Here is a 27,997-nt window from a genome sequence, read left to right as displayed (position 1 = left end):
GTCCAGACCACAGCACTGCCTCCACCATGTTTGACAGATGACATGATCTACTTCCCTTCCTTCTCTTCAAGTAATTCTGCTCCAAGATCATCTTGTTTTCATCTGTGCAGAGAATCTTGTTTCAGAACTGAGCAGATGTTTTCTACTGAAGTCAAATCTGTCTGTTCTGTTCTTGAGTGTCACCAGCAGTTTGCATCTTGAGGTAAATCCTCTGTTTTTACATTCATGAAGGCGTCTCTCGATTGTAGACTTTGAAAATGATACACCATCCTCCTTGAAGGTGTACTTGACTTGGCAAGATGCTGTGAAGGAGATTTTTTTCACCAAGAAAACAACGTGTGCGATCACTCACATTAGTTGTCTGCTGTGGTCTTCCAGACGTTTTGATGTGGCTGAGCCTCACCAAAAATCTACCAAAAATGTTGATTTGGCCTCCTCTTAATCTTCTTCTGTGTTTATGATGGTTCAGTTATTTCCTTCACTTGCATCAACACCTCTTTGCCACGAGCGATTTCCCACGAACAGCTACCAGTGCAAATTCAACACTTGGAATGAACTCCGAACCTTTAATCTCCTTAATTTGTCATGAAATAATGAGGAAACAGGCCACACCTGGATCCTGTTAGTCAGTTGTTCATTTAGTGTTAAGATTCTGAAAATGGAGGGAGTGTGTGAAAATGGCTGTAATTCCAGTTAATGCTATAATAATAATGCAATATTTTTGTTAAACAGCTTGAATTAAAGCTGAAGGTCGACACTTCAATCACATCAAATTGTTTAATTTCAAATCCTTTGTAGTGGAACGGAGGGAAAATTACAGAAACTGTGTCACTGTCCAGATACTTATGGACCCAGCCGTACACTACGACACATGGTATTCAGTGATCTAATGCTTTAATTACTTAATACCTTTTAATGAATGAGTGTTTAATTGCATTTTAATGCATTAAATAATTTCTACTTGTTCTCTGAAAATCTAATTTTCTTCTTGAGTATTGTGTTAAATTCACAGGCAAAGTTGCCATTTACTTCGCAATGCTTGCTTTATGTTGTTTTACTTCTTGTGTTTTGTGGGTTTTACAGCTAACCTGTTAAGTTAACCTTCGAGTGCTGTGTACACTGGTGCCCTCAAGCTGCAGTGGAGTTCACCTGTTGATTTGCAGTGATATAATCTCAGATTTGCTGTGGCATTTGTGGTAGTTTGGCTGTTTTTCTGGCAGGAAAAATAGAATTTTTAACCCTCTTTTGGACTGATATTAGTGACCGTAACTTTAATAAATTAGCTTGTTATTGTATTTTAACCCACCCTGTCTGTCGGCTTCATTACTGAAGCTCCTCCGTTTATATCGAGGCCAGATGTCATATTTTCTAAGTGAATTTATGCTGCAAAACTATTAAAGGCTCACAGAATCAGTTTCTTCTGTCAAATCACCTCTTAAAACATATTTTTACAGACTTGCTTTTGTATGATCTCTTTTTTACTGTATTTAAGGCATTTTTGGTGCGTTTATTATTCTATTTGTATTGATTGGTGTTTGTTCTCTCTCTGTATAAATTTGTGTTTTGTATCTTTCACTGCGTTCAACTCTTGTATATTTGGTCTTTTCTATTCTTTCCATTTGGGCTTGACTTGCTTTCTGTTATAACACTGTCTTCCTGGGTGTTCTCTTTTTTTGGCTTGTCTGTCAAAGCACTTCATCAACACTGTTTTTAAAACGAGTTAAGTTATATTATTAAAGAACATTATTGCATCATATTAATTTGATGACCACAGGTTAATTATCATGGGTGTATTTTTCTTAACTCACTATGTATGAAAAAGAGGACGTACTGTTCACATATACAGTATCACCACGAAGACATAATGTATTGCAGTGTGAAAACATAATCGAACCAAGTGGAAGAGGATTTACACTTATGAGTGACCTATACAGTTAACAGCATCACGCTAATACGCTTAATAGAATGCATCTCAAAGAATGATTTGCACAGTATTGATTTGTTAAAATTTTTATGGTAGCTGTTTGTCAAACGACCATCTTGACTGGAGGTCAGTGTAGTCGCCATTTTATTTACCGCTGCCTTTGGTAATATGAATGTGTGAACATTTATGCTGTTAATAAAAGAGATACTGAAAAACTTATGAGCTCAGACAGGCGCTAATAGCTCGATAGTGAGATAGAGGCAGATAGATGGAGATGGGGAGCGAGTGAGCGAGAGAGGAAGATAAAGTGAAGCTAAGCCGGGCTCCAAGGGCCGGCCAGTGATTAAGGGATGGGAGGGATGAACACCAGCCACTGAGGGACTAGTGTCTATCTGTGTGAGTCCATGTGAAAGCGGGGCTGAGGAAAAAGCTCAGAAACAAGAACCCACTGTCACGGTATCTTAGCAACCGTCTCTGTCTCCCAGGTGACAGGGACTGACATCACTTCCTGTTGGTGTGTATGTGTACACACAGTGTCCAAGTGTAAAAACAAAAAAAACCCCACACAAACTGATAGGTGAACGAGTCATGAACGTACGTGCGAGGTTGTGCAAAGTTCACTTGTATTTCTGTTCCCCTGCTGCAGCCGACTCGCCAGCTTGAGGTACGCGACAGTGATGGTGTTTGTCGGTGTGCAGGGTTGAATATGCATGCATCATGATTGCATGCACGGGTGCGTTGTGAAAGCAGACTGTGGGCATATATGTGGAGTCTGTGCCATGTGCGCATGCGGCCAGCCTGATTGTACGTTATGCCAATGGAAACATGGCCAACTGATGCCATCTGGTAGGACTACTTGGCACAAGGGGGACTCTCTATGGTTCCACAACATATTGGAGTAGTTAAAATTAACACTGTGACACTATTTGGCAGAAAAAGACACTGAACTATCTATTACTGTGTCTATTTCAGTCTCTCTCTCTCACCTTAAGAGTCCAAGCTGCTTTCACACAGAGGGGGCAGGAGTGTGGACACTTTGGCAGCCCGTCACACGCACAACATCGCCGTGTGCACCGCGTCGACAGCAAACCTGGTTTGCAATAATAAACAACTTCTTCAATTAGCTACGCTTCTTAATTTTATTCTAGCCGCATAAAACAGCTTGATGAATAATTAAAAAGAAACGAACAGAAAAAGTAAATTAAAAGAAAAAAATAACACTAATTTAGATTTCGATGATAGAGTGTAAAACTCGTAGGAGAGTGGAGTTTCCAGAAGCATGATATAATTGACTGTTTCCACTGGCTCTATCCAGTATGTAGCATGGAGGATTAGCTTGCTGTCGGTTTGACCATTTACATGAGGAACTAATGCTCGCATTGTCCGCCCCTAATTAACTTCAGCTGCTCAGTCCTGTAAAAAAAAAAAAAAGAAAAAAGAAGAAACTACTGATGATTCGTTTCTTAATTATGCTGAACATTTGTAGCAATAAAGCAACAGAGTGGTTGCATGTGTCCAAACTTGGCAAATAGCTGCCAAGATTCAACTAACATCCCTGCTGCTGAGTCCACAGCGCTCAATCAGATAAGATCCATGAGGATTTCATCCTCCATGACGCTGGAGACTTGGGGCATCCCAGGCTGAGGAACGGCTCCTCTCTGACCTCCAGACATCAGCATCGGACCTGAACACAGGTGAGGGAGAGGCGTGGAGAGAGGAGAGGAGATAACAGAAAACAGACTCAGTAAGCACTTTCAGGATTGATGTAAAAAGCAAAGATAGACTGTTTTTGTTCTTGACTAAAGAGAGCTACTTTACAGCACTTTGACTGGCACAAGTAAACATCAAGGTACTTAACTACTGGGTACAGTCATTTGAAATGTTTACATGGTGGATTAAAATGCATTGGCTCAAAGCTCAGACATCCTCTCAGCTCAGGATTTTTTAATCAATTATATTTTGTTTGTTTGTTTGTTATTTAATCAATTGATTTTATAATCAATTGTGTTCTTCTGCTGTTTTGTCTGAAAGTCCAACTCTTGGATGTTCTGGGATCTAGGCACAAAAATTTAGGCGATCAAGCATTTTTAGTGGCTGTTTTCCTTTACATGTTCAGACGTTCAGAAACTTTTGAGCCTCTGCTGAAGACCCACTTCTTCTCCTTTGTATTTGATTCAAGCACCCTGACTTCACCTCTTGATGTCGTAGAACTTTTTATTCCGTCTTTTTTATTTACTGGTCTTGCAGTCATTGTATTTTATTGTGTTATATGGCCTGTTATTTTAACTGTGCAGCACTTTGATTCAACTCTTGTTTATTTTAATGTGCTTTATAAATAAATTATAAATGAGAAATGATGAGCAATCACAGACAAAGATTATGAAGATGAAACAGTTTATTTGGCCTAGGAAATTTGTTGGGCTTAAAATGAATACAAATGATCCCGCTGCATTATGGTCAAATGATACTCTTCCGACTGCGCAGTTGTTGTGTTTGTCGTTGCAGAGAAGGGAAGAAGAAAACCTAGTTCACATTCTCACTATCTGTATCTCACTATCCATTCAGTGCACTTTGTAATTGTCTGAATAGGAACTATGACCTGGCTACCAAAAGGAAATTCATTTTTTAGCAATGGAAATCTTCAAATTTGGAGCTGCCAATCAGTACATCAATCTGCACAAAAATAAATCAATTTTGACACTATATATTTGAGCAGGATGCACACTGGAATGGAGTATCTAACTCAAGCAAATCACTCCAGGTTGACTTTTGGTAGATAAATATTGCAATCTTGGAAGGGCTTAAAAAAACAAACAAGAAAAAAACGCCTGTAAAATACAGTTGATATGGCCCTACATGCAATAAAAACATCTTTGACAAAACGGCTCTACAAGGTTTCTCTGTATCTAAATTTGAATATGTGATGCTCCAAAGGAATTTGTCAGTTTCCAAACATGTAACTCCTTCAAGTTATTTCTTTCAGACGTCAACCTTCATACCCCTCACTGGCTACATTTCCAGGTCCATATTCTAAAATGTCATGTCGACTGTAGTCAGATATTTCTGAACTCCTTCCACCTCTCTGTGGGGTGCTTTCTGACCTGCCATGGGCTGCCTCCACTGGCCCTGCATTTGAGCCCCCCCTCCTGGTGCCGGATGGACCAACTGCTGTCCTAAACCTTGGTGAGACATCATGCCAGTCATGTGAGACACTTGACCCTGCTGTGAGGACACAGAGACGAAAAATAAACATTAACGTCTGCAAAGTCTCAGACTAACCTCAGATGCTTTCTTTGTTGCACTCTTACTGGCTGCTGTTGGCTGAGGAGAAGACTGCGAAGCTGTGGATTGGCTCCTGGGTTTGAGAGGCGAAGTATTTGACCCTGGGGAGGGGCTTGTCCGCTCTGTGCTACCTGGTTGGGTGGAGCACCGCTGACTGGCGGTTGCTGATTGGTCGGCCCCGTTGCTCTCATTGTCATCTGCAGGAACGTCATGCAATTTATTATGTTTTAACATATGATTCCGCTGAACAAATTAGCTCGCACACCACCTAAATATTACAGAGATCACAAACTATACAGTGTTTCAGAGCAATGCTTCAACTTGCTATCTGGTAATGTAATAATTTAGCAAATCTGATAACAAAACATGACCAAATGATAAATTCTACATTTTAAAATAGAGCAAGACAGTCTGAGCACGGCAGAATACATCTGGTTGCTCAAAGCTGAAGTAAAGGTAAACTTCAGGCCACACCAGAAAAGGAATAGAAATGCAAACTTGACTTTGATCATTGTGCAGATTGCAAGCGAAATAAATTAGACAACATATTATGTGACTGTAATTCTACACTTGCACATCTTGAATGTAAAAAAGCTGAGCAAATACATAAAAACAACCAAAAGGCCCATCAGAAATACTACCTACTGAATATTTCTGTAGATTTGGAGACACACTTGAGGTGACCCAAACATGAAAAAAAAGTCAACTACAAATAAAAAGACCATGTTAAAGCTCGTACTACTGAAGCTAAGTTCTCTCAACATTAGTAGTTCTGTGGCCATCACCCCATATCCAAAGCAAACAGATCCTGTTCAACAAAGTATACAAACTTATGCATGCATGTTATCAATTTAATGTGCTATTTTGCATCAAAGGCATGCTATCAGAGGAGCATTCAACATGCTGATAGGAGTTTAGCTGTAGACCAGCCTGATACTGAGCAATGAGATGGGAGTGACGGTGTGTCTAACACAGGATTCCTAAACCGGATATCCACGATGAAATCTGAACTGATTTTAACATTATTGATATTAAAGAAACAAAGCAGCTTATTTCTTATTGATAGTTATTTCTAGCACTATTTACTGTATCGGTAAAGAAAAAGGACAGAGAATGACCATTGTATTGTGAAAGGCACATTTTACTGATAAATCTGCTGTGTGCTAATCTATGCAGTTCAATAAAATCTACAACTGAAATATTATTTCATCCGTTAAAGCCCTTCCTGAACCTCAACACATGTTGCTTGTAAGTCAAGAGCCACTCTGGGTCTCACCATGTTGTTCTGCCTCTGCTGCTCCTCCATCATAGAGACCTGACTAACAGGGGGCATGCCCACCACCACAGACTGGACACAGGACAGATCAGAGAGAGGGAGGAGGGGGGAGAGTGGTGGAAGTGGGAAAAAAAAAGAGGACGACAGCGGGGGAGAGAGTTACCGGTAAGGCATGCGGAAATCAGCAGGCACCCGGGCAGACGAGGTGCCGACAACAGGCAGTGTGAGAGGGAAACCGATGTGGAAACACAGGCTGACATGCCAGGGCAGAGTTGGTTCAGTCATTTACCTGAGGCTGGACGTTGCCGTGGGAAACAGGAATTGGACCGGGCGGCCTGTTGAGGAAGTTTTGATTCTGGGGGACCTGACCAGGCTGCATTGGACCCCCTGCACCGCCCAGCTGCTGCATAAAAACAGAAAGAGAGGTAGCAGTCAGTAGTTTTTACCTCGCAGTGTATTATACAGAATGACAGAAGCTTCATTAAGCTCAGTCTGCATTCTCTTCTTCAGCACTGATCTGCTTCTTGCTTACTCAAAGGTGGGTGGACCTTTAAGTTCATTGTGATTTGTGTTGTCATAAAAACTCAAATGCATAATCGAAGAAGTACAGAAACAAACAAAATGCTCCACAGTGTCAAAAACTATAAATAAATGAATCATTGCAGTTAGACACCAACTGGACAGACTGTCTCAGCCAAGCAGAAGAAAAAAAGGTCTGAGTCCAAAAATATGGTAGTCAAAGGTTGAAAGTTATCAGAAAAATCCAGCTAATTGAGAATTGTAACTACTTTATCATGTATGTGTAAAAATGGGTTTTGTTGCCTTACATGATAGACTTGAAAATTCATAACCTGTGCCCCAACACTACCCAATTTATAAAAGAAAATAAATAAATGTAAACTGCCCACTGTTCACATCCAACTCCTTGAGGGATTGTAAATTGAAAGTGCTGAATGCAGCAAACATGAACCCTAACCTTTATGTTTAAGTCCCATGTGCAACAGCTGACTAACAAACTGGAGATTAAAATCAGATTTGTGTACATAAGCAAATCCTGTTTATCTGGCAGGAAGACCGCTGTTCAGTGTACAGTTCTATGTACGCTTGATTATGCTGATATTTTACATCCAAGTATCTCCCTCAACCTTAAAGCTTCTTGACTCTCTATCACAGCCACTGTGCGTGTATCCAGTCATTATAATAGCCGGCCACTAGATATTTTAATGTTATATTTATTGCATTTTCAAACATCATTTTGAAAGCCCGCTTTTAAATACTTTGCTTTTCACAAATTGAATTAGCTACAGAGACATTGAAATCTCTTATTTGTTCGAGAATCTAAAAATATTATGCTCACTTGTAATCGAGTGTGCACTGTAAATTTCTACACATACTCATGCTGTATAGGTTCTTCTGTGCAAATCTCTATTGAAAAAAAAAATAATCTCAATAAATACAAGGCACTAAATAGACAAACCTTCAAACCCTGCTAATGTGTTTAAGACTGATAAAATCTGCTTTGTTAGTGCATGTGAGCATTTTTTCATGCAACAATGATCGCCGATTTTGTCCCAGATCTTTGCTTCTGGGTAATTTGAGGAGAGAAGTCTTTGTAGCCTAACCCTATGAATAGCAGAAATAATTGCTGTGATGAATAACATGCATAGCTTGGCTGTTAAAAAGCTGAACCAAAAAAAAAAACCATCTAGTCCAAATGAAAGTCTACATTCTGCAAATTCTGATATTTGGCTATTTTGATATTGAGATTCTGCATCTATACTTCACAGTACACATATTTGCTATACATAATTGATGTTTACTGTGTTAACAATGCTGAAAGTGTGTGAAACAGCATTCACCGTCTTTGTCCGTGCAGACAGCAAGCAAAAACAAACAGACGACGATGATACACCGCTGGAGATTTAACTTCAAGCACCACCTGCTGAGGTGTTTGCTATTTTAGATTTCACGGTTTAAAACAAACTGAAGCTTGATGACTAAAGCTGTCAGCGTAGTCCAGAGTGGGAAAAAAATCATATACAATATCTGTCTGCAGTTAAACACAGAAAAACAAGACAAGATGAAACCTGTTGCTGTTGGTTTAGTAGTCTGCAGGTTGTGGGAACACAGCTGGAAGATAGGTTGTGATTCTTCTGAAATATAGCACTTAATACTCTGATGATACGCTGACTCTGTTTCACATTTTATCTGCACGGTCCTGTACTTTCAGAACGAATCAGTCAAGACAGAAAATCGCAATATGAGACAAGTGGTAACTGCTTAAAAGGCAGAATTTGAAACTGGAAGCAGAGCTCCAGAGGTAGCTGTGCTCTGCAGGTGCAGCGGTGGCTTGTGTGTTTCCATGCTGAGGGAGAGACAAGGAGGAATGAAGGGTGTTTCATCCCTCCTCCCAGCACAAATTATTAACTACAGACTCAGGGAAAAAAACAGTGTGATGGAAAAACATCTTCACCCATCCATCTTGCTGATTCTGAGCAAATCACCCCAGGATTGTGCTAATGCATGGTGTGTTTTCTGACCAGCAACACACAGCTTTAGGTCTTTGGTTGGAACTAACAAAACAACTGCCTCTTTTTGCTCTACTATCTGTGATTCATCTCCTGTCTTTAACCCAGTAACCTGTAAAATCCCGGATCAAAATTTAGAGCCTGCATCCCTTTTAAGGAAAAATATTCAATTTTGTCTCACTGTGAACAGAACAAACTGCAATCTGGTTCCCAAAGAATGCCACTCCAGGGCTTTGCAAAGAGAAACCTTAACTACTGGTCCAAATTGAAATTTTAATTATGTTAAGATTGCTGTAGCGCTTCCCTATTAGCAATGCAGCACTGAATATGTGATGATACACAAGAGGCAGAAAAAAAAACCTTCATTATAATTTCATGTCTTCTTCCTTCTCTAAATGCTCTGATACTCATACACACACTGCTTCAACTTACATATAGGGCTGATGTATTTTTGTGAAGACATAAAATTAGCAGGGTGAGTCAACAAGCGCTATTACCGCTGATGAGAGCAGAGTGTGAGCAGAGATGTAATCTAACCCATGTAAACCTGACAACAGGCTTCATTTTAAAAGAGAGACATGCTGCGTCTCTGGCTGGATTCGGCATTGTTTCACAGTTATGCAGCACCTCTCCTCTCTGGATGCAATAAGCTGGAGTGGAGCCCTGTGATGGAAAAGACAGCTAATCCAGAGGACACATTTTAAATCATCCTGTCTCTGGGGATGAAGATGAGCAGAGAGGGAAAGTGAAATTTCCATGTCATGTGGATACAGCAGCAGTGTTTGTAACCTGTAATGAACTCAGCCAGCAGTGGGGGCTGCATGGAGGGGCCTCGACTGTAGATTTACTTATCCTGTCCCTAATGACTGGTGCACACCACTGCCACAGCATCGCTCCTCCTACAATGCATCTCATATAATGTTAAAGAGCCCATATTATGCACATTCTTGGGTTTAAAATGTTCTACCAAAATATGCATGCATGATTTAATGTTAAAACATTTTTCTCAGACGTTTCTGCAGCAGCTCTGCTCACCCTCTGTCTGAACTGCTCTGTTTTAGCTTGCGTCTCTTAAAGATCTGTCATTACAAAACCCCCAGTCTGCGATATGATGTGACCTACCGTAACCCCAGATGTCTGAGTATAGGGAGGTATCCCAAACAGAAGCAGCTGTAGTGAGGAAAACATGTCAGACTGCAAGAAGGCTGCTCATTCTTTGTTTGCCAAAGTCGCTGCTCGTCAGGCGTTATGCAAACGAGTTACATGGTGACATCGATAAGTGACGGAAGAAAATCCTGGATTTCAAATCAGGTTTTTCAGGCAGATAAGAGGCTGTATTGTCTGTGTAAGACACTTTGGGCTTTCTAATTTTGCAGACTTTCTACATGCAATATGCAAATAATTTCTATTTGATTGATGTTAGGTTTATAAAATACATCTGTAGAAAATACCCATCACATTCTCATAGAGCTTCAAAATTCCTGCTTTTTTTCTGAATCATCTAAAGCCCAAAGAGATTTCAAACTGCTAAATGTCACATTTACAGAGCTGGAACAAATGTTTTTTTCCATTTTTGCATAAAAAATTATTAAAGAAACCTAAAAGTCTGTCTTCTAAGCCTGCTTCTTACAATGAGCGATGAGGTTTTGAATGCAAGTTTTAACAGTTTTTGGTTATTTCAAATGAAATGTTTCTGTATTTTTTTGTATTATCTGCTCTCTTCTAGCTGGTTTGAAGTGAATAGAGCTCATTTGAAGAAATATAATGTCACACACTTCCAAACACCAATCAGAATAAATCTTAATCAATATGTGCTCTCAAATGTGTGGTCTTTGCTTACAATGCTGGTCAAATTCCTGTTAAACTCTTAATGACTGTTACCCAACAATGGTTCTCCCTCACTTTGACTTTGATTTCATATAAATATTTAATGTTATGGATTAGTATATAGGATGTGAAGCACATTTTGCAGGGATTTTAAATTATTAGCTAAATCAAAGACAAATAATCAGCCTGTCAACTAATGGATTAATCAAATAACTGCTTCAGCTTAATATGACAAACTCACTAATGTTACATTAATGAAAGACAATTATAGATTAATCATTCCTTTCTGTAGGTGCTGTAATGTAAACTGTTGATGTTTTCAACGTGTTATACATCATTAACCAGGAAAAGTTCAGCTTAAAAGCATTAAGTGCATGCTAACACGGCATTTTTAAAGTGCACAATCCAGTGTAGAGGGGTCCAGTTTGTTAAGGCTGAACCAAAGTTGACATAAAGAGTGAATATGAATTGCACCTATATTTCCTTCACTTAAGCAGAGACAATGAGTTGGGAGTGCAACAGTCAGCTAATGCTGCAGTAGCTAATGCTAGCCCCATTAGCCCCTACTAGAGTGGCTGCTGTGAAGATACCAGGCTCACTAAATGAAATGTCAATAACAATGCAACTTAATGCCTTACACAATGCACCTCAATTCCCCAGTGCACCTCTATAATGCCACCTCATTATCCCCTCCTTTTGGTCTCCCCACTCCACACTGAAACCTTCCTCTCTTCCCACCAGCTCCACTTCCTCCTCCTCCCGTCTCCACTCACCGCTCTGTGCTGCTGGACCTGCTTGTGGTTGGTGATGACTTGCCGGATGCCGTTGACAAAGCCGCTCTGGTCGTTGGGGATGAGGCCCATGAATATTCTCTTCTTGGATGAGTAGAGCAGCATCAGCACACGCACTTCACACGGCGAAGTAGTGTGGGGGAAGTGGACGCAGCCAGCCTGCAGAGGGTCACAGGGCAGATTAAGACCTTGACATGGGACCCTGGTTGTAATTATGTGATGGGCTCAGGCTTGGGGACATAACCTGCTCCTGAGCTCCTTTGCCCAATCAAACATATCGGTTTTATAAACGAACGCAAATGGTATTAACTTAATTCATACCGTGCTTTCCCTGAGCTGTAAATCAAATTCAGGCAAAGAGGCAGAGCTCAGCTGGACTGAATACAATTAATGCCTGTACTATTTCTCAATGGTATTACCTGATTAACAATGTACCACACTGAAAAAACTCCTATCATTATGCTAGCCTTCTGGAAATGAATCAAAACTAAACAATTAAAATTTTTTGTGTGAACTGATGGCAAATCATGTTTAAAATCATATTATGTAGGTTGAAATTCATGGCCTAGAACCCCCTCTAGAGTCTTTACTGCAGCACTGCAACACAGCTTTATGTTCAGTCCATCTACTGGACAGAGGCAGGACATGCACCCAGTTTGCATCCATGGAAAAAACATTGAGGAATACTGAATGATGGATAAGACAGGGGACATACATTTAAGGTTGAGAGGGGCCAGAGACTTTGAAAACTTACAAAACCATTAGCCATAATGCGGTACAGGCCTTTCAGCGACTCCATGTCTTTGTTGGTGAAGAGAAACTGAACCATTCGAGAGTTTCTGAAGAGGTGACCTAAGGTTGTCTATGGAGAGGGAGAGAGAGAGCGGGCGAGAGAGGACTTAGTTATGAATCATTCATAAAGAAGTCACCACCGCAAACAAGCAGGAGCCAGAACAACATGTTCACCCACTAAAACAAAAGCAGAAAAATCACTCTCACCAGTAACTGCTGCGGAATCAGCTGCATGATGAGCTTCTGTGGCCACTGGTCTGTGTTTCTGTTCAGAGACATCAATAACATGTCATTGGTGACTGTTCGTGTGAAATAAACAAACTTTCACTACACATGAGGCTCATGTCATTTGATTAATGACTCACAGATTTTCTCCTTGGTTGACATGAACTTGACAAGGAAGAGAACGCGTCAGTTTGGTGGTTGAATCCATAGATGAGGCTTTAGGCTTCTGCAGGAATTTATATAGAGAGGAAGTCATGACACAAAATGAAGATGGAAGTTAGCTTGAGAAACACATCGAGAAGCATGTGACAGATGTTACTTTTGGTATCCTGCAGGTCTCTAAAAGACAGATTGCAGATATTTTGAAAATCTTTGAAATGCAACCTATAAGGGACTCTTTACCCCAACCACAACTAAAATGCAAAGTTGTCTTTAGTTATGTCTATTGAAAATATGTTGTTGCGATTGAGCCTGTTCTGTTTTAAGTTAAGGTGAACAAAAAATCCTTTAAAGACATTTACATACTTCTAGATAATACACGTCTTTAACCTAACTTCAAAGCAGACCTGATGGGGCTCTAAGTCCCAGGAATCACAACACTAACAGTCCTTGTGGAAGCCTTATGCCTAGGTGCTGGAAAACTCTGAATGAATGGCAAACCTTAGATTCCACAGGCACACAAGACAAAATTTTTTACTCTTTCACAAATAATTAAAGGGACATGGGAATGTTTCTATTTTTGTCTGCATGTATTTTTTAAATCTGGAAAAGGCTTAAAAGTGCACAGTTGCTTCCAGAGTTCAACGTTAATGTAGAAAAAAAAGGGTGGAAAAGTTCATTTTGTGCACTCTGGGAGTCACTTAACTTTTAAAAAATCTTAAGTATGGCAGAAAGCCTCTAAAAGGACAAGACTGTTAGAAGACTGCTATTGTAATTGTTACAGCCTCATATAGTCTGTAGGAACCTGAGTGTTTTGTAAGAATAAACTGAGTTGACTTTGTGACTTTTTCTGTTCCATTTGTTGAGAATGCTGTCATTTTGGGTGACCATAGCATTTAACATGCTGCTGAGCAGTCTGATCAGAATCTGGGGATTCGAGTTGGCCTGGGTGCAACTGGAGAATATTGCTGATAAACGACAGTGCCGCCTTCCTCACCCCTTTGTCAGTGACCCCAATCAGGACAAGCAATTAAAGAACGAACAGATGGGTTGACAAAATGTCAAGAATCAAAGAAAAACAAGGGCAACTTTCAAAGTGCATCAATCCAGCAATTCCATGGGGAAAACGGCCACACATCTTCAGCGCATTAATACAGGATCAATGGATAATCAATCACATATTAGTCAGGTCTACGAGGTCTACATTACAAATGCATTGTGGTGCAGACAAATGAGTTATTTATGTCCTAGGCTTGCCGAGGAAGAAGTTACGAGCCAGAGATGTGGACAGTAACAAAACAATCTAATCTGTGTTAAATTAGAGGTGGATTTAAAAAGTGTGTCAGTAAACCATGTTGGAAGGGTATGTCACATTCTAGACAAGAAAAGCTCTCCGGAAATAACAGATTGAAATTCAGCCAAAACACAACATATTGGTAACACTGTAGTGCAAGCTCCAGCCAAGCGCGTTGGCATCCCTTGTGAGAGTTTTTATCAACAACCATTTCTCCAAATGAGTTTTAGTGTCTGTAGAGTAATCCTTCTCAGCATTACAGATTGCCCCTGATAAAAATCACTTCCAGAGCTGAAAGCCCGATGAGTTAACTGTAGGAGGAAAAAGCAGATTAAGCTACTAATTTGTCCACTCAGGTTGTTTGTGATTGTCCATTTTCGTAGACAGGATTTACACTTTCCAGGGCTTACTCATTCTTATTCCTGTCCATTTAACTGACTTAGATAATTCTGACAAACAGAGGAAGGAGGATGAGACCACAGTTGACAGAGGGAATTGATCTGAGTCTGTCCACCAAACACAAACACTTCAAGACCTCATGAGTGTCGCATAAAAGCCATTAACATCCATTTTCCTAGCTCAGCACTGCAACTGTAAACTACATTGATTTGACCTTGAGCTAAACCAATAGTAGGACAGTAAAATGATGTGCAATTAATCATACTGTACAATAATCAATGACAGCTTGTTATTAAGACTGACCACTGTGACAGGTCGGAGACAATGGTGATGATCACAATATGTTGGCAGGGAAGCGGCTCCTCAGTGCAGCTCTCAGGCTGTGCTGGGTTTTATTCTAATCTAATACAGGCTGATTTACAGCTGGGACATTTTGGGAGATACGCTTTATCACTTACTGTTCAGAGTGAGATGAATACTACTCATGTACGTACTATAAATACCATGCTACAGCCAATAGCCACTTAGCTTAGCATTTAAACTGAAAATGCGGGAAATAGCAAATATGGCTCTGTCTGAAAGTGAAAATATCCTCCAAAACTCATTGATTGACACATATTATATTTGTAAAGTCATCACTGTAAGGTAACAAACCGAAAATGCAGAAAGTGCCTGTAGCTGGACAAGAAATAGCCTCACAATAACCCACCATAAAAATTGGCTTTCACAATTTGAAAAAATTAAATAACTAGATCAAACCTTTTGGACATAAAATGTCATCACGACATCATTTTGTTCGATGAGACATTTGTGTCAACTTTTGCCATAATAAACAAATGAATTGCGGAGTTATGTTTAAAAATGTGCTTTGTGAGGTCACAGTGACTGTTGATTCAAAATATCTGATGAGTTCATCCTCGAGTGAACGCTGATGCCAAATTTCCAGGGACGAACCTACAAACTGACATACAAGTCTTTTAAAAACCGTATTTAAAAAAAAAACAAACAAAAAAAAAATCAGTTAAAAAACTTTTTGTACATGAACAATGTAACTTGTAAATTAGTTTTGGTGGTGTACAGATTCTGTTTCCTTTTGAACAGATTACTGTTGTAACATTTCAGGTATTTATGCAAAGCTAAGCTCGCTGGCTGCTGCTATAATCATATTTTGCTTTTAACTGACTTCCACTGCCTGAGTCTGGACGACTTAAAGCAGTTCATGATATTGTTTCCCTTGTTATTTTCAGAGCAACAACCCATCTTTAAAAGTAAGAAGTATTTTTCCCCAAATGAACATTAATTAAATGACAGGGTTTTTGTGTTACCTCTTGCCACTCCAGAACGCCTGTCCATGCCACTATCTTATTGGCTACACCTTGTGGTTGCGTTGCAAGGTTTGCGTTGCCTTGAGCTCCAGCTGCACCAGCCTATAGAGAGAATGGAGTAGGAGGTTACATATTGTCTACAGAAGAGAACAACAAATGACAATATGAAAGTAAATAAAACATGTAATACACTAGAGCTGATTAAACTGCAACATTAAAAAACGTTATGCTAATTTTGACAATTTAATCCATATTAACATAAGATTGCACTACAAGAAAGAGGAATTTATGAATGAATTGGAAAACAGAAGAAACACCACATTGTAACATGCCAAGATCTAGGGAAAAGATACCATCATCTGGTTTTGATGTGATAGTAGTAGTAGCATTTAAAATTCATTTTGATATGGGACTTCAGACAGTATGTTAGTCTGCAAATACAGCTCAAGGCAGCTGGTGGTACAGCATCACAAATTAAAGATCTGGTTCTCTGTCGCCTAACTTGAGCACTTACATTTCAAAATATCAGCGTGATTTAAACATTGATAGCATTTGCAAGGATGAGAGTAGCGAATGAATTCATGAACAGCGAGAGAGCGAAACGTCTGCGTATGTGGACAACAAAAACCTTGAAGCATCAAACAATGACGTACACACTTGACTTTAAAAGATCATTAATCATTGACAAGTTATCTGAAATATGTCTTATATCACTTCTGTACCAAGAGCCTGTGTTTAACCCATGTCTCTCCAAAACATGGTGACTGGCGTGGTCCAGCATGTGCTTGATCTACAAGCAGTAAATCTAAACATGATGATGGACTTGGAACACCTTTTTGACACAGACAAGAGCTTATTTGAGCAGTCAAACAACACAGTTACCCATACCAATGGGATTTATCTGTAAATAACTGTAAACCACTGATCTGATTTAAAAAATAACTTGTGTTTTTTGAACATACAGCGCAAGAAATAAAACAAAGCATAAAAATACAAATTGGACTTTTAAATAACTTTAAGCATCTCTACTACCCCACTATAGCATTTAGCATTAGAATTAAATAGTAGAAAGCAGAAAAAGGATTGCATGGTTTAGAATTAGCTCTACTGAAATACAGGAACTTTGTTTTGTTTTTACACCTTTTTTTTTTACATGCTAGAAGACATATCATGAGCAAAATTAGAAGTCAACACCATAGCTGGGTATTTCCACCTTAAACTGTCGTGTACCAATGGCAAAGATTTTGATTTTCAGGGTTCCATAAGTAACAAATATCAGTAACGATTACTATCAACTTGCAGGGTGTTGCTTCTGTACATTTACAGAATCGATTTATGGGTCCAACATGACTGACTGAATTACTTCAGTACTACAACTTGCCAGTGTGTAGTGTAGAGTACGTAGTTGTACAGTGTTTGAGCAGATGAGCTACTGCAGAGAGAGGCAAGGACTTCAGAGATCCATAGACTGCAGCCTAAGTAATGGAGTAGTTACATCTAGTCCCTTTTCTACATCAGGGTATTACTTGTAAACGGAATTGCAGCGCTTTTCACATTGATTTCACATTGTTCAAAGGAATAGCTGAACATTTAAGGGGAACTGCTTTTATGCTGAGTGTTACATGAGAAGATCTGTATATTCAGTAAATGAGGGCACAGTCAGAAGATGCTAACTCTAGCTTAGCATAGCACAAACGCTGGCTGCATCGGGAAACAGCCTACAAACCCACTAAATAAACCATCATATCATGTTTCTCTAAACAGCACAGAAACTACAAACTACTTAAACTGCTACGTCTACACTTTGCATAGACGGCAATAAGACGTGTTGATTAGGTGGATTTGAAGTGGCTGGTAGGCACATTGTTGTCAGAAGATTGGGTAGAGTCATGCTTGTTGAATCCCTTGTCTCCCGTCTCTGTGCTACGCTACCACGCTGCTGACTATGGCTCCAGATTTACTGAGGACAAATTAGAGTGGTATTGATCTTCTCATCTAACTCTCAGCAAGAAAACAAATAAGATTTTTTTTTCCCAAAATGTCAGAATATGTCACGAGCTGGTCCGTTTGGATTGTTGCATTTCTTTCTCCGGAGGGTACCTGGAACTTGGATTTATTATCTGATCCTGAGCAGCACCAAAATTTCGGTAAAACCACTGAAAACAAAAGCAGAAACTGTTTAAAGCACATCATCGGTTTATCTTGATTAGCCTGACTTACCATGTTGGGCTGTGCTGATGGTGGCGTGGGCTGATTTGCTGTAGGCTGCTGCTGAGGTGGTGCCTGTGGCTGCTGATTGGGTGCTGGCTGTCCTGAGGGTGGGACCGACTGCTGCTGATTTGGAGGAACTTGCTGCGACATCAGCTGAGGGCCTGTGGTGACTGTTGATATGCTGGGCTGATTGAGCTTCACCCCAGGGACTGATGGCATGGTTGGCTGACTGGTGAATGGAGGACCTTGCTGGACCATTGCTGGGTCTGGAGAAAAGATAGAGAAAATTACAAAAAGAAGGACTAAGATCCCACCAGAGTGGCAAAGTTCAGTGGAGAGCATCTAGTAAATGTCAGAAATCTAAAACAAAATGGTCATAGAATACCACACAAAGAGAAAAGTCTTCTTGTGTAAATAGGCTTTAGCCGAACTGTATTCTGAAGCAAGTCTGACATAGCAATGGTTTCTTCATGTTAGCCAGCTCAACAAAACCGAAAAACCCCAGTCAGATATACAAGTATCACAACAGTAGATAAGCGATTTTATTTGTTAACTCGGGTTTTCTGCTCTTCAGACTCTGTGTGCTTTTACATAAAAGAGGGCGTCAGGTGACTCTTCTGCACAAAATGGACCAATGGTGTGTCGCGTATTTCCGTCAAGAGGAACGGCTTGTTATAATGGAGAACTACCAGGAGAAGAAAAATTTATGACAGCAAAAAGCGTTGCTACTGCAAATGATGCAACACAGTTATGATGGTAGGAAAATGTGAAACGTGTTTTAATATTTTACCAATCACTTTTTTTTAACATGATAGCTGCTCATTAGAATTTCACACATTTAAACATGACAGTGAAGAAGTCAGTTAAGGTCCAAAAATGTCCTATAATGAAGGACATTACTTTGACCACATAAAAGTTATTGATTAAAAATTCTCTGTAATAAACACAAATAGACTAATCAATTTTCTGATCTACGTTCTAATAATTGCAGTAGCAGCAGTGTAAACAGACTTTGCAACAAATCAGGACACAACATAAAAAATAGATTTATGCATTTCCTGCATCACGAGCTGAATGCAGGTAGGTTCCCATGGCAACACAACACGCACAGTGTACAATACTGTAAGTAAACGGCTTCATTTAGTGGTAACGGCACCAGACAGTTCAACAGGTTTGCAAATAAAGCATAGTTCCTCAGGTGAGAATCTGTATCACTCATAAAGAATCCTCAGCAAACACTCTGATGAAAGGTAGCCGTTTCTCCAGATCAGTTTAGCTCTGCAACTTAAGGTACCATAGTCTATCCAGGTTAACAGACACTGAAAGCTTTGGATGGAGGATCAACATACCTGAATATGATAGTAGTTTTCCTATTTTATTCACGCTTCTCTGGTTAAGTCTTCGCTGTATGTTAAAGATATCGCCCTGCTGCATGTCTGCAACCAGTAACTCTTCTGTGGTTAAAGCTGCTCGCAAAACTCCCTTTGTGGGAACTTTAAATTACCAAGTCACTCAGCCATGAAATAACTGTAGTGATGGTTCAGCGGTTCAAGCCCCAGCACCACTAAGCTGCTGCCCTACGACCCTTGAACAAGGCACTTAATCCTGTCTGCTATGGGGGCACCTTAGTTTGGCTGAATGTGTGTTGGTCACGAACGAAACAGCTCTTAGAGCCGGCTCTTGAAAGTGAACGGTCGGACCTGGCTCCAGCCTGGGAGCCAGGAATCGCTTTTTTCCTCCTCTCTCTGTTTTTTTTCCGTTCAAGCTGCATGCGATTGGTCAACTACATGATGTGTGGTGGCGTCTGTGTGTTAGAGAGAGAGAGAACAGCCACTGCAGAGAAAACACACTGGGAATGTGAGAAAATGAGTGACTGCAGGAAACAGTAAACTTTGGATGCTTTTCAATTACATCAGAGTCTAGACTATGCAACTAAAACTCTCATATCGAGCAGGCTCTACACATAACCTGAACTGCACAGCCATCAGTGCTCTTGGAAGAAAAAAACAAACAGGGGAACCTGCTACTAATGAAAGTGCCACTTTGTCTGTTGTTGCTGCTGCAGACCTACAACCCAGAGTCTACCAGACAGTTCATGCAAAAAGCTTCTCTATGTTGTTTCACAAAGAGCAGACTCTTTTTAGTGAGCCGAACCATAAGAACCAGCCAGAGTTCCCATCACTACTGCGCACTGACCACGGCTTCCAAACAAGCTGGGATATGTGAAAAGACAATTTCCCTTGTGGGATCAATAAAGGATATTTTTAAAAAGTCCTCATACAGTAAACACCACTCAGTCTCCTGCTATGGTGAAACACACAAGCGACCAATGTTTTCCATCTATCTTGTTTATGTGTCCAGTAGTCGTCTACCCCTCCTGCTCTTTGTGGGTTCACTCAAGGCCACTGAAAGCTTGCGATCATGTTCTCTCTATTATTTAAAGCCATATGTTACCTGATATCCAGACAATGTGAGTATACATAGTATTACCTGGACTATGGATAATTGTACTTGATAATGATCACTACATACACATAACTGATGAGGAACTCAATGCAAAATGTTTCACTAGATCACACGCACACATTTTTAGCGTAATACTGTCTGTGGAAAACAGTTTTCCAGAGAAAGGAAGAACACACTTTACTGTTAAACACAGATCTAATCACGTAGAAAGTATGCAAACACAGACACTGTAACTAAAAACGGGGCAAACATAAATTGTTCACTGCTAACTTACAGCTCCTCTTCTGGTTGTTGGCTGCCTCCACGACCATCTGTGCAGCCACCTGAGCAGCAGTCATCTGGGCCGTATTCTGTCAGCGAACAGATTAAAGGAAGACAATGCAGGGAAAAGCGAAAGAACGTAAACACAACTGTCTGAAACTGAGCCAAAGGCAGGCGGCAGGAATCAGTCTCCAGGCGGCCTTACACTCTGCGGTTGCTTTCCCATTACCTGATAAGGGTGGGCTGGGTTAATGGGTGGAGTGGGCTGCGAAGGTCCCACAACAGGCTGACTGACAGGCAGCGTCTGAGGAGGGAGGACAGGTTTGTGTGGCCCAGGTCCTCCACCTGAGGAAACTGAAAACCGACAGTGGTAGAGCTTAGCTTTTTTTTTTTTTTTTTTTGGCACACTTAGTGAATTATGCTTCTCTGAAAGTGAAGGATAGCGTATATTTATTACTCCCACTCACAGAAAAGCGTGGGAGCAACCCATTTAACAACAGCTAAGTCTTTATTTAGGACTGCTAAAACCACCACAAATTATAGAAGAATTTACAGTGAAATAGTGTAAAATTACCAACAGCTCAAGAAGAGCTCTAATCCTTGAAAATGAGCAACTAGTATCTTACAACCATCTGTAAGGATGTAATTATGGGAAACTGTCAAAAATGAAAGAAAAAATAAAGCTCAAGCTTGAAGTAAAGTCTTCTGCGGGTAGAGGAGGTAACTCAAAGAAAACAAATATTAAAAACATTGTTGCACAATGAAAATCACAGAGGAAAAAGATGCACGGAGGGAGATAAACAACAGCAATGCCAGCTTTACTCTTGTCATTTGCAGCCCTGAGGAACACACAAAAAAAAAAGTGGTGTAACATCCCATCAAAAGTGTGTGAAGATAAGAGGCTTACAAGAATGCAGCTGCCACGACTGGTGAGCTACAAAGCTACACTACTCTGCATGTTGCTACAGATAACATACGTAAATACTACACTGCATGATTATTCCAAACAGCCCTCCTGTCTGGGAAGGTGTATGTCTGCTTATCTTAACACTGACAGAAAATAAGAATGTATTTACCTTACAGCACTTTTTAAAAACTAAAATGACTAAGTGAACACATTCTTTTCCCTTTGTATTTATTGTACCTGTCTACAACCAGAACCAAACTAAATTAAGAGACCTTCTGCAGCTCTCAAGGAACACATAATAAACATCATTTATGAAGACAGTAATATTTAATTACAACCACATCAGATGAAACACAGACAGAATTGACACAGTATCTCCTAATAATTTTGTTATACCTAACCTGTTGTTAGGTAGTGCAACATGTTCTCATTCGCACATAGAATGGCAGGATACAAAGAGAATGAATAAGAGAGGAAGAGGGCTGGTAAAATCTTCATGTATTTTTTAAAGTGCACCAAACAATAAAGTAGCCAAGTGTGTTTTTTGATGGTTCCCAGTGCAGACCATTGACAGCCTGATGTCGGCATTAAGGTAGAGTCAATTACAGAACAAGGTGCTCGTTGGCTGCACTTTGTGGACTCAAGGCGCACTGGGGTTATTAATGAAATGTAATTATCACTTTTTGCCGGTGTTGCTGCAACTTGTTACTGTGTGAAAATTATACTGTAAAAGCTCATTATTAGCTGCAGTTTTTGTATTTCTCTGTAATGTAGCACAGTGTTAACAATGTTGGCCAACTTATACCATTCTCTCTCAGTCCCGGAGCTCATTATCATTTTCTGATGTACCCCCTAAAAAATACACTTATATAATTAAATTACAACCATAAATGTGTGACCAGTTGACAAATGGCTTGAATTAACAACTGCTGGTCCTGGACAAATCTTTGGTCAGAGGCAGCCCAGCTACAAACACATCTAGTAGAACCAACGCAACACACTTTGCATTCATTCATATATTCCAATATACATGCTCCATTTAGCACTAATTTGGATTTCACCAACTTCCAAAAAATGCTCTGTCTCTGGCTGCTGCATGTTCAACTTGAGCTAGTCACTATTTTGTCCATCAAATGTCAATGGCTGTAAAACGAGCATTTGATAATTCTACCAAGGGCTTTTCAACTGAGAGTAGTAAAAACTGAAAGGTCTAATTACAGTGGAAGTATTCCATGTCAGTGTTCATCACTAATGTTAGTTAATGAGCTTGTACAACACACAAACATACACATCAATCACACAGCAAACTGCCAACAACACCCTCCAGTCTATTGCAATTTTCAAAAGACCTTTAATTGAAGAGGACAGGCTTATCAGAGTGGCCCAACACAAACTAGGACTTAAATGATGTTTCTCACCAGGAAGCGAGATGCCTCTGACTAGGACCATGTGGAAGGGATCCTGACTGTAGTCGGGATGAGGTTCAACTGCCCCTCCTACTGGAGACGCCCTTTCAAACAAAGCTCTTAGAGCAGGTAGCTTCCGAGGAGCCACCACAGAGAAATGAATTCCTCTCTAAAAGTATAAAAATAAAATGCATTCAATTAACTTTGACTTTTTTTGGTCTTGACCTATTTAAAACAGTAAATAAAAATTCTACGGTGTACACAAAAAAAACTTGAAATAAAAACAATCTCTCAAGTACATCTGTAACAAAAATACCTGATGGAGACAAAATCAATGATAACTCACGTCTCTGATGATTTTGACCAGGTTGTCTGCTGTGCAGCCGGTGTAGCTGACACTCTCCACAGCAGGGAGCAGGTATGGAGGAGAATTACACAGCAGCACACACACTTTGTGGGTTTGACCTCTGAAATAGCACACAGAGACAAAGCACTCCAAGAGAAAAATCCTTGCTTAAACCACATTGTGTAATTATTTTTACTTAAATTAAATCTGAGAATTTCGAAGACATTTTCAAATTACTTTAATAAGGTCAAACTTTACTGAAGCAGGCTTCTGGTAGTTATTAGAGGAATTATAGATTAGGATTGTCATTGTTCATATGGGTTGTTCGTCACTTAATAAAGTCAAAGTTTCTCTTGCTGTTAAAACAATGGGACAACCTCTCACTAAGGTACCTCAGATTAAAAGATTACAACAACTTTGTCATCAACATCAACACAGATTGGTCTGCAGTGTGAAACTAAAAATACTGCCTTACATTTGCTCCCTCATTTTCTTAAAGTCATCAAAGAGCTGTAAGGCCACTGAAAGTCCTTCTGCAATCAGACTACAGCTCTCTGCTCCGCCTCCCATGAACCTGTGTGAAAAAACAAGAAAATGCATCAAATGATTTATGATAAAATACGGGGCAATATTAAACGAGATGAACATCAGCACTGTAATGGGTCAGTTAGATGATTTTCAACCACTCACTGGATGCTGTCGATCCAAGAGACAAACTCGTAGGCGGAGCTGGTTGGTGCGTGACACTGGACATATGACTCAGGAGCACAGTCCACTGTGTTAAACACCACAAGACCATACTGTGTCCCTCCGTACTAGATGAACAAGAAACACACGAATATTCTTTATTAGCAATTGCAAAAAATACTTAACAGCCATCTCCAGAAATCACTGACAATAATCAATTTGAAATATCAAAGACAAGCATTAAAAAAATACTCACATCTCCACCAAAATCTGTTTCTGCTGGAGGCCCTCCATTGAAATATCTGTGTTAAAAAAAAAAAGTAAAAGCCAAACAGAGGCATTAAATCATGACTACATGCAAGGAATAACTCAATGACTGGAGGTATCTTCAGGTTCTTACTCAATTGCTGGAAGTATGTAATTTTTCCTTAGAGATTCAAAGTATGGTCCAAGGTTTGCCGTCCCTTCAATGACGAACACCACATCAGCTACCTGGTTGGTCCCAGGCTTAGTGGACGGCTCCATGAGTGCCGAACCTCCCACCACGGATCTGGACACAAAGGAGAGACATATTTTCTATTTTAGGTACATTTTGATAAAATTATCTTGTGGTATTTTAGAAAATCCATCATTTGGCTGTGTACACTGCAGGAACTTTCGTCAGGGACCAAGAAGGTTTTAAAGAACCCTGGAACCTTACCTGCACTTTGACTCACAGGATGAAGGACTAAATAAAGTTTCTAGGTCAATAATAGGTTAATCTTAACTCCAGTACAAAATGACACATAAACAGGGCGAAACGACCTGCACTATTAAAAGTTCCTCTCCGGTCACTGATTAAACCCATAAAAACTCATCTTTGCATACCTTCTCCCTGTTTAGTCAAGCACTGCAGTTCAGTTCTAGTTAAAGATATGTGATGTGCAATTGATGTTAACTTTTGGTTTTCATTGCAACTTTTCAATAATGTACATTGTAACTGAAAAGTTCTGATCTGAAACAAAGGAAAACCTAGAAAAAAGGTCTTCTGGGACTCCTAAGTCTCTATCAGGTAACTGCTTGAACTTCCAAAAACGTATCATTGCACATCAAAATGTTACAGACATTTTTTTAGTGAAAAAAAATGCCCGTCCTGCTTTAAAATGGTTTAAATGTAACTCTCTTCCATTGCTTTCTCTAGAATGACTGTGTCTATGAAGTCAAGCCAAGTTGTAATATTGGAGGAATCCAGTCATACTTGTCCAAAACAGGAGCCAATTCTGAAAAACAATAATGGCAGAGACAGTCCCACCAGGCAAGTGAACAGGATTGGTTCGTTAGGTTTGTTACGCATGAAACCCTGGACGTCAGAATCTGTGTTTTTTAGACTATCATCAGTACATTGCAGTCATATTTCAAAACAATGGCGCTGACTGCTTAATTTGCTTATGATTATGTCTTTTGTAAAATAAAACAAAGTCTATCTAGACACATTGACAACATAAACAAACCTTATTTTCACCAGAGAAAGTCCTTTAAAAAAAAAAAAAAAAAAAGCTCTCCAAAGCTTAATACTGATGGCCTGGATAACCTGCACCTAATTTTCGTACGTCACTCTCTAAGAAACAGAAAGATGTGATTATGTGACCTTGTATAACTCCTCCCCCTATCTGCAGAAACAAGAGGTTAAAATACATTCGACACTTAACAAACACCAATATCAATATGACTGTAATATTACTTTTTCAATAGTATGTTCAGTTTTAGTCTCAGTATTGTGTGCAGTATTTCAATTTCATGAGCAACACTTCAGTTTCCTGAGCACTACTTCAGTATGACGTGCAATATTATAGTATTGCTTCAGAATAAACTGAATAATTATTCCCTACTTCAATAGCTTATTAAAACCGGAAATATGACCAAAGTAATGGCTGTTTGTTCGATTAGGTGTTTGCCTTAGCTTTAGAAGATTACAAAAGTTAGCTAATTAGATTTAATTTACACTGAGGCTAACTGAGCTATTATTTTCCATACAAAAAAAACAAGACAAAACTCTCATGTCGTATTAATTTCATTTGTATATTTCAGTGACGTAGGGAGTTAAAAGGCTTGGAAACGAAAGCAAAGCAGCGTCGACCACATCTGAACTGCACAGAGCATCTCTTTTAGCGTTAGCTAGTGTGGTTAGCGATGTAGGCTAATATAGTTAAATAGCCCTAATTAACAAGCCACCGGCTAATTACAAAGTGCGGGGGACCGACCTGATGTTAAGGGCCGTCAGTTGAATCGTGGGATGAGATCCGCTTCAATATAACGTAGAAATAGGTTGAATTAGAGCCGACTGAACCACACTGCACGCACACTGTTTGTTGTATTTTTGACGGAAGTGACGGAAGAACCCGCCCACAAATAGCGGCGTTTTCTTCTTCGTGGGTTTTTTTTCTTGTGCAGTTAAGACGCCACAGAGTGCAGCGCTGCCTAACACAGGTCAAAGCTGCGAATGAATTTTCAGTCATGTCCTATTTAACGGTGTGCAGTATCAAAAATGTATTTATTTCGTCAGAAATATGGTCATAAGCAAGTTTATTTGAACTGCACGTTTCAATAAGGCCGTTTCTGTGACTTGGGGGTTGAGGCTCTGGGTTATCAGGTTGAGGGTTCGAGTCCCAGCGAAGCCAAGGCAAGGCCATTAACCCATCTTACCATGGCTCTGGCCCCAACTGTGATATGCAAAAATAGAATTTCACAGTGATGTAACGTATTTGTGACGAATACAAGCTTCTTCCTCACAATAAAAAGGTAAGTTGTTAACAGCTCCACTAAACTGTGATTTCTCCTCTAAACCTGTCATATGGCTTGATTTTGATAAATATACAACTGGTCTGATATCTCACCAAGGAGACTGGAGAAAAACAACAAACACTAAAAATAGAGCTGCATATCTGAGCTCTGATGTCCCTTTCTATATAAATTTATGTAAAGTAGTTGAAAGTATGTCCACCTGCAACAGACACAACATTATCAACAATTTATTGAGCTCATGTATGATAATCTGTCAGTCAAAGGGACCAAATGGTGTATAGATAATGGATGGATGGATTTTAAAAAATGGTGTAAAATTTGAGCAACAACATTCTGAATAAGCTGCAATTGTCAGATCATCTTTTTAGAGACAGCATTACAATAGCGGACCTGACTGGAGGTAAAAGCATGGGCAAGTTTAACTTTTCTTTTCAGCTTCTTTTAAGTCAACATATTTGAACACCTAAGTTGAAAAAACAAAAGATATCAAATTACAAATCCTGCCTGTGTAAACCTGTTGTATATACCTGAGACAACAGCATTCAAATATTCCATATCATAAGCTGAAAGTTCAATTAACAGTTCTGTCTTTGCACTTCTCTTGAGTCAGCCCCATAACCCGAGAAAGAAATAGATGTCCACACAGAGTAAATGAAGCTTGGAGGCCAGGGTCATCAGTGTCTATCATCCGGCCTTAAACCTCCAAACCTCATCTTTGCAAGTGCTCTGCCGGCAGCATTAGTCATGAAAGAGGTCATCTTTATCGTAGCTGCCTCAAATCCATCTAATGGCTGTCTTGAGGCAGGCAGAGCAGGAGGCCAACGGAGGGGTTTACATGGGGGTAAAACTGAGAATCTGTGCAAGACTGAAACAATCCCAACTGTGAAAGATCCAGCATCCCGCAGCTGCATTTTACACACTATAATGGCAGAAACATTAAGGTGGTTCAGGATCAATCCTTTAGAGTGTGTAGCTCTTGGAATCAGATTTGTCTATTTGTTGAATGAAAAAAGAACATTCAAGAGTCTGAGGCAGAGAAAATGAAGGATAAAATAGCACAAACCTTTTACTTTATGGCATTCTCTCAAGTGGATAGCAGATATTTTCCAG

General features: G+C 39.7%; 1 protein-coding gene across 5 annotated transcripts; it reads right to left on the bottom strand.

The window, feature by feature from the left end:
• Positions 1-3,049: 3,049 nt before the first annotated feature.
• Positions 3,050-26,482, bottom strand: med25 (mediator complex subunit 25). Of its 5 annotated transcripts, none has more exons than XM_023276530.3 (20): positions 26,347-26,482; positions 24,507-24,656; positions 24,363-24,408; positions 24,110-24,234; positions 23,895-23,993; positions 23,420-23,540; positions 23,086-23,242; positions 20,990-21,114; positions 20,774-20,849; positions 18,043-18,299; positions 15,823-15,924; positions 12,786-12,871; positions 12,628-12,685; positions 12,383-12,490; positions 11,611-11,787; positions 6,772-6,885; positions 6,483-6,554; positions 5,233-5,403; positions 5,026-5,146; positions 3,050-3,608 (listed from the first exon to the last, which is right to left on the bottom strand). In XM_023276530.3, the coding sequence occupies exons 2-20, from the start codon at positions 24,629-24,631 to the stop codon at positions 3,505-3,507; spliced, it is 2,244 nt and encodes a 747-aa protein (XP_023132298.2). In that variant the 5' UTR covers positions 24,632-24,656; positions 26,347-26,482; the 3' UTR covers positions 3,050-3,504. The 5 variants fall into 5 exon arrangements, with proteins under 5 accessions (XP_023132298.2, XP_023132300.2, XP_023132301.2 ...); XM_023276532.3 differs by having other exon boundaries at positions 6,772-6,882; XM_023276533.3 differs by having other exon boundaries at positions 12,786-12,868.
• Between the last annotated feature and the right edge of the window lie 1,515 nt (positions 26,483-27,997).

This window comes from Amphiprion ocellaris, chromosome 19, assembly GCF_022539595.1.
Source record: "Amphiprion ocellaris isolate individual 3 ecotype Okinawa chromosome 19, ASM2253959v1, whole genome shotgun sequence".
NCBI lineage: Eukaryota > Metazoa > Chordata > Actinopteri > Pomacentridae > Amphiprion > Amphiprion ocellaris.
The sequence above is the reverse complement of the archived record's forward strand: the minus strand, read 5'-3'. Positions and strand labels throughout refer to the sequence as shown.

Excerpts from the sequence above, each read along its gene's own strand:
- med25 (XM_023276530.3), bottom strand. The coding sequence starts at position 24,631 with ATGGAGCCGTCCACTAAGCCTGGGACCAACCAGGTAGCTGATGTGGTG. Across the intron at positions 12,872-15,822 it reads GCGTTCTGGAGTGGCAAGAG|AAGCCTAAAGCCTCATCTAT; the intron begins GTAACACAAAAA and ends AAATTCCTGCAG. Across the intron at positions 12,686-12,785 it reads GTCAACCAAGGAGAAAATCT|AAACACAGACCAGTGGCCAC; the intron begins GTGAGTCATTAA and ends GTCTCTGAACAG.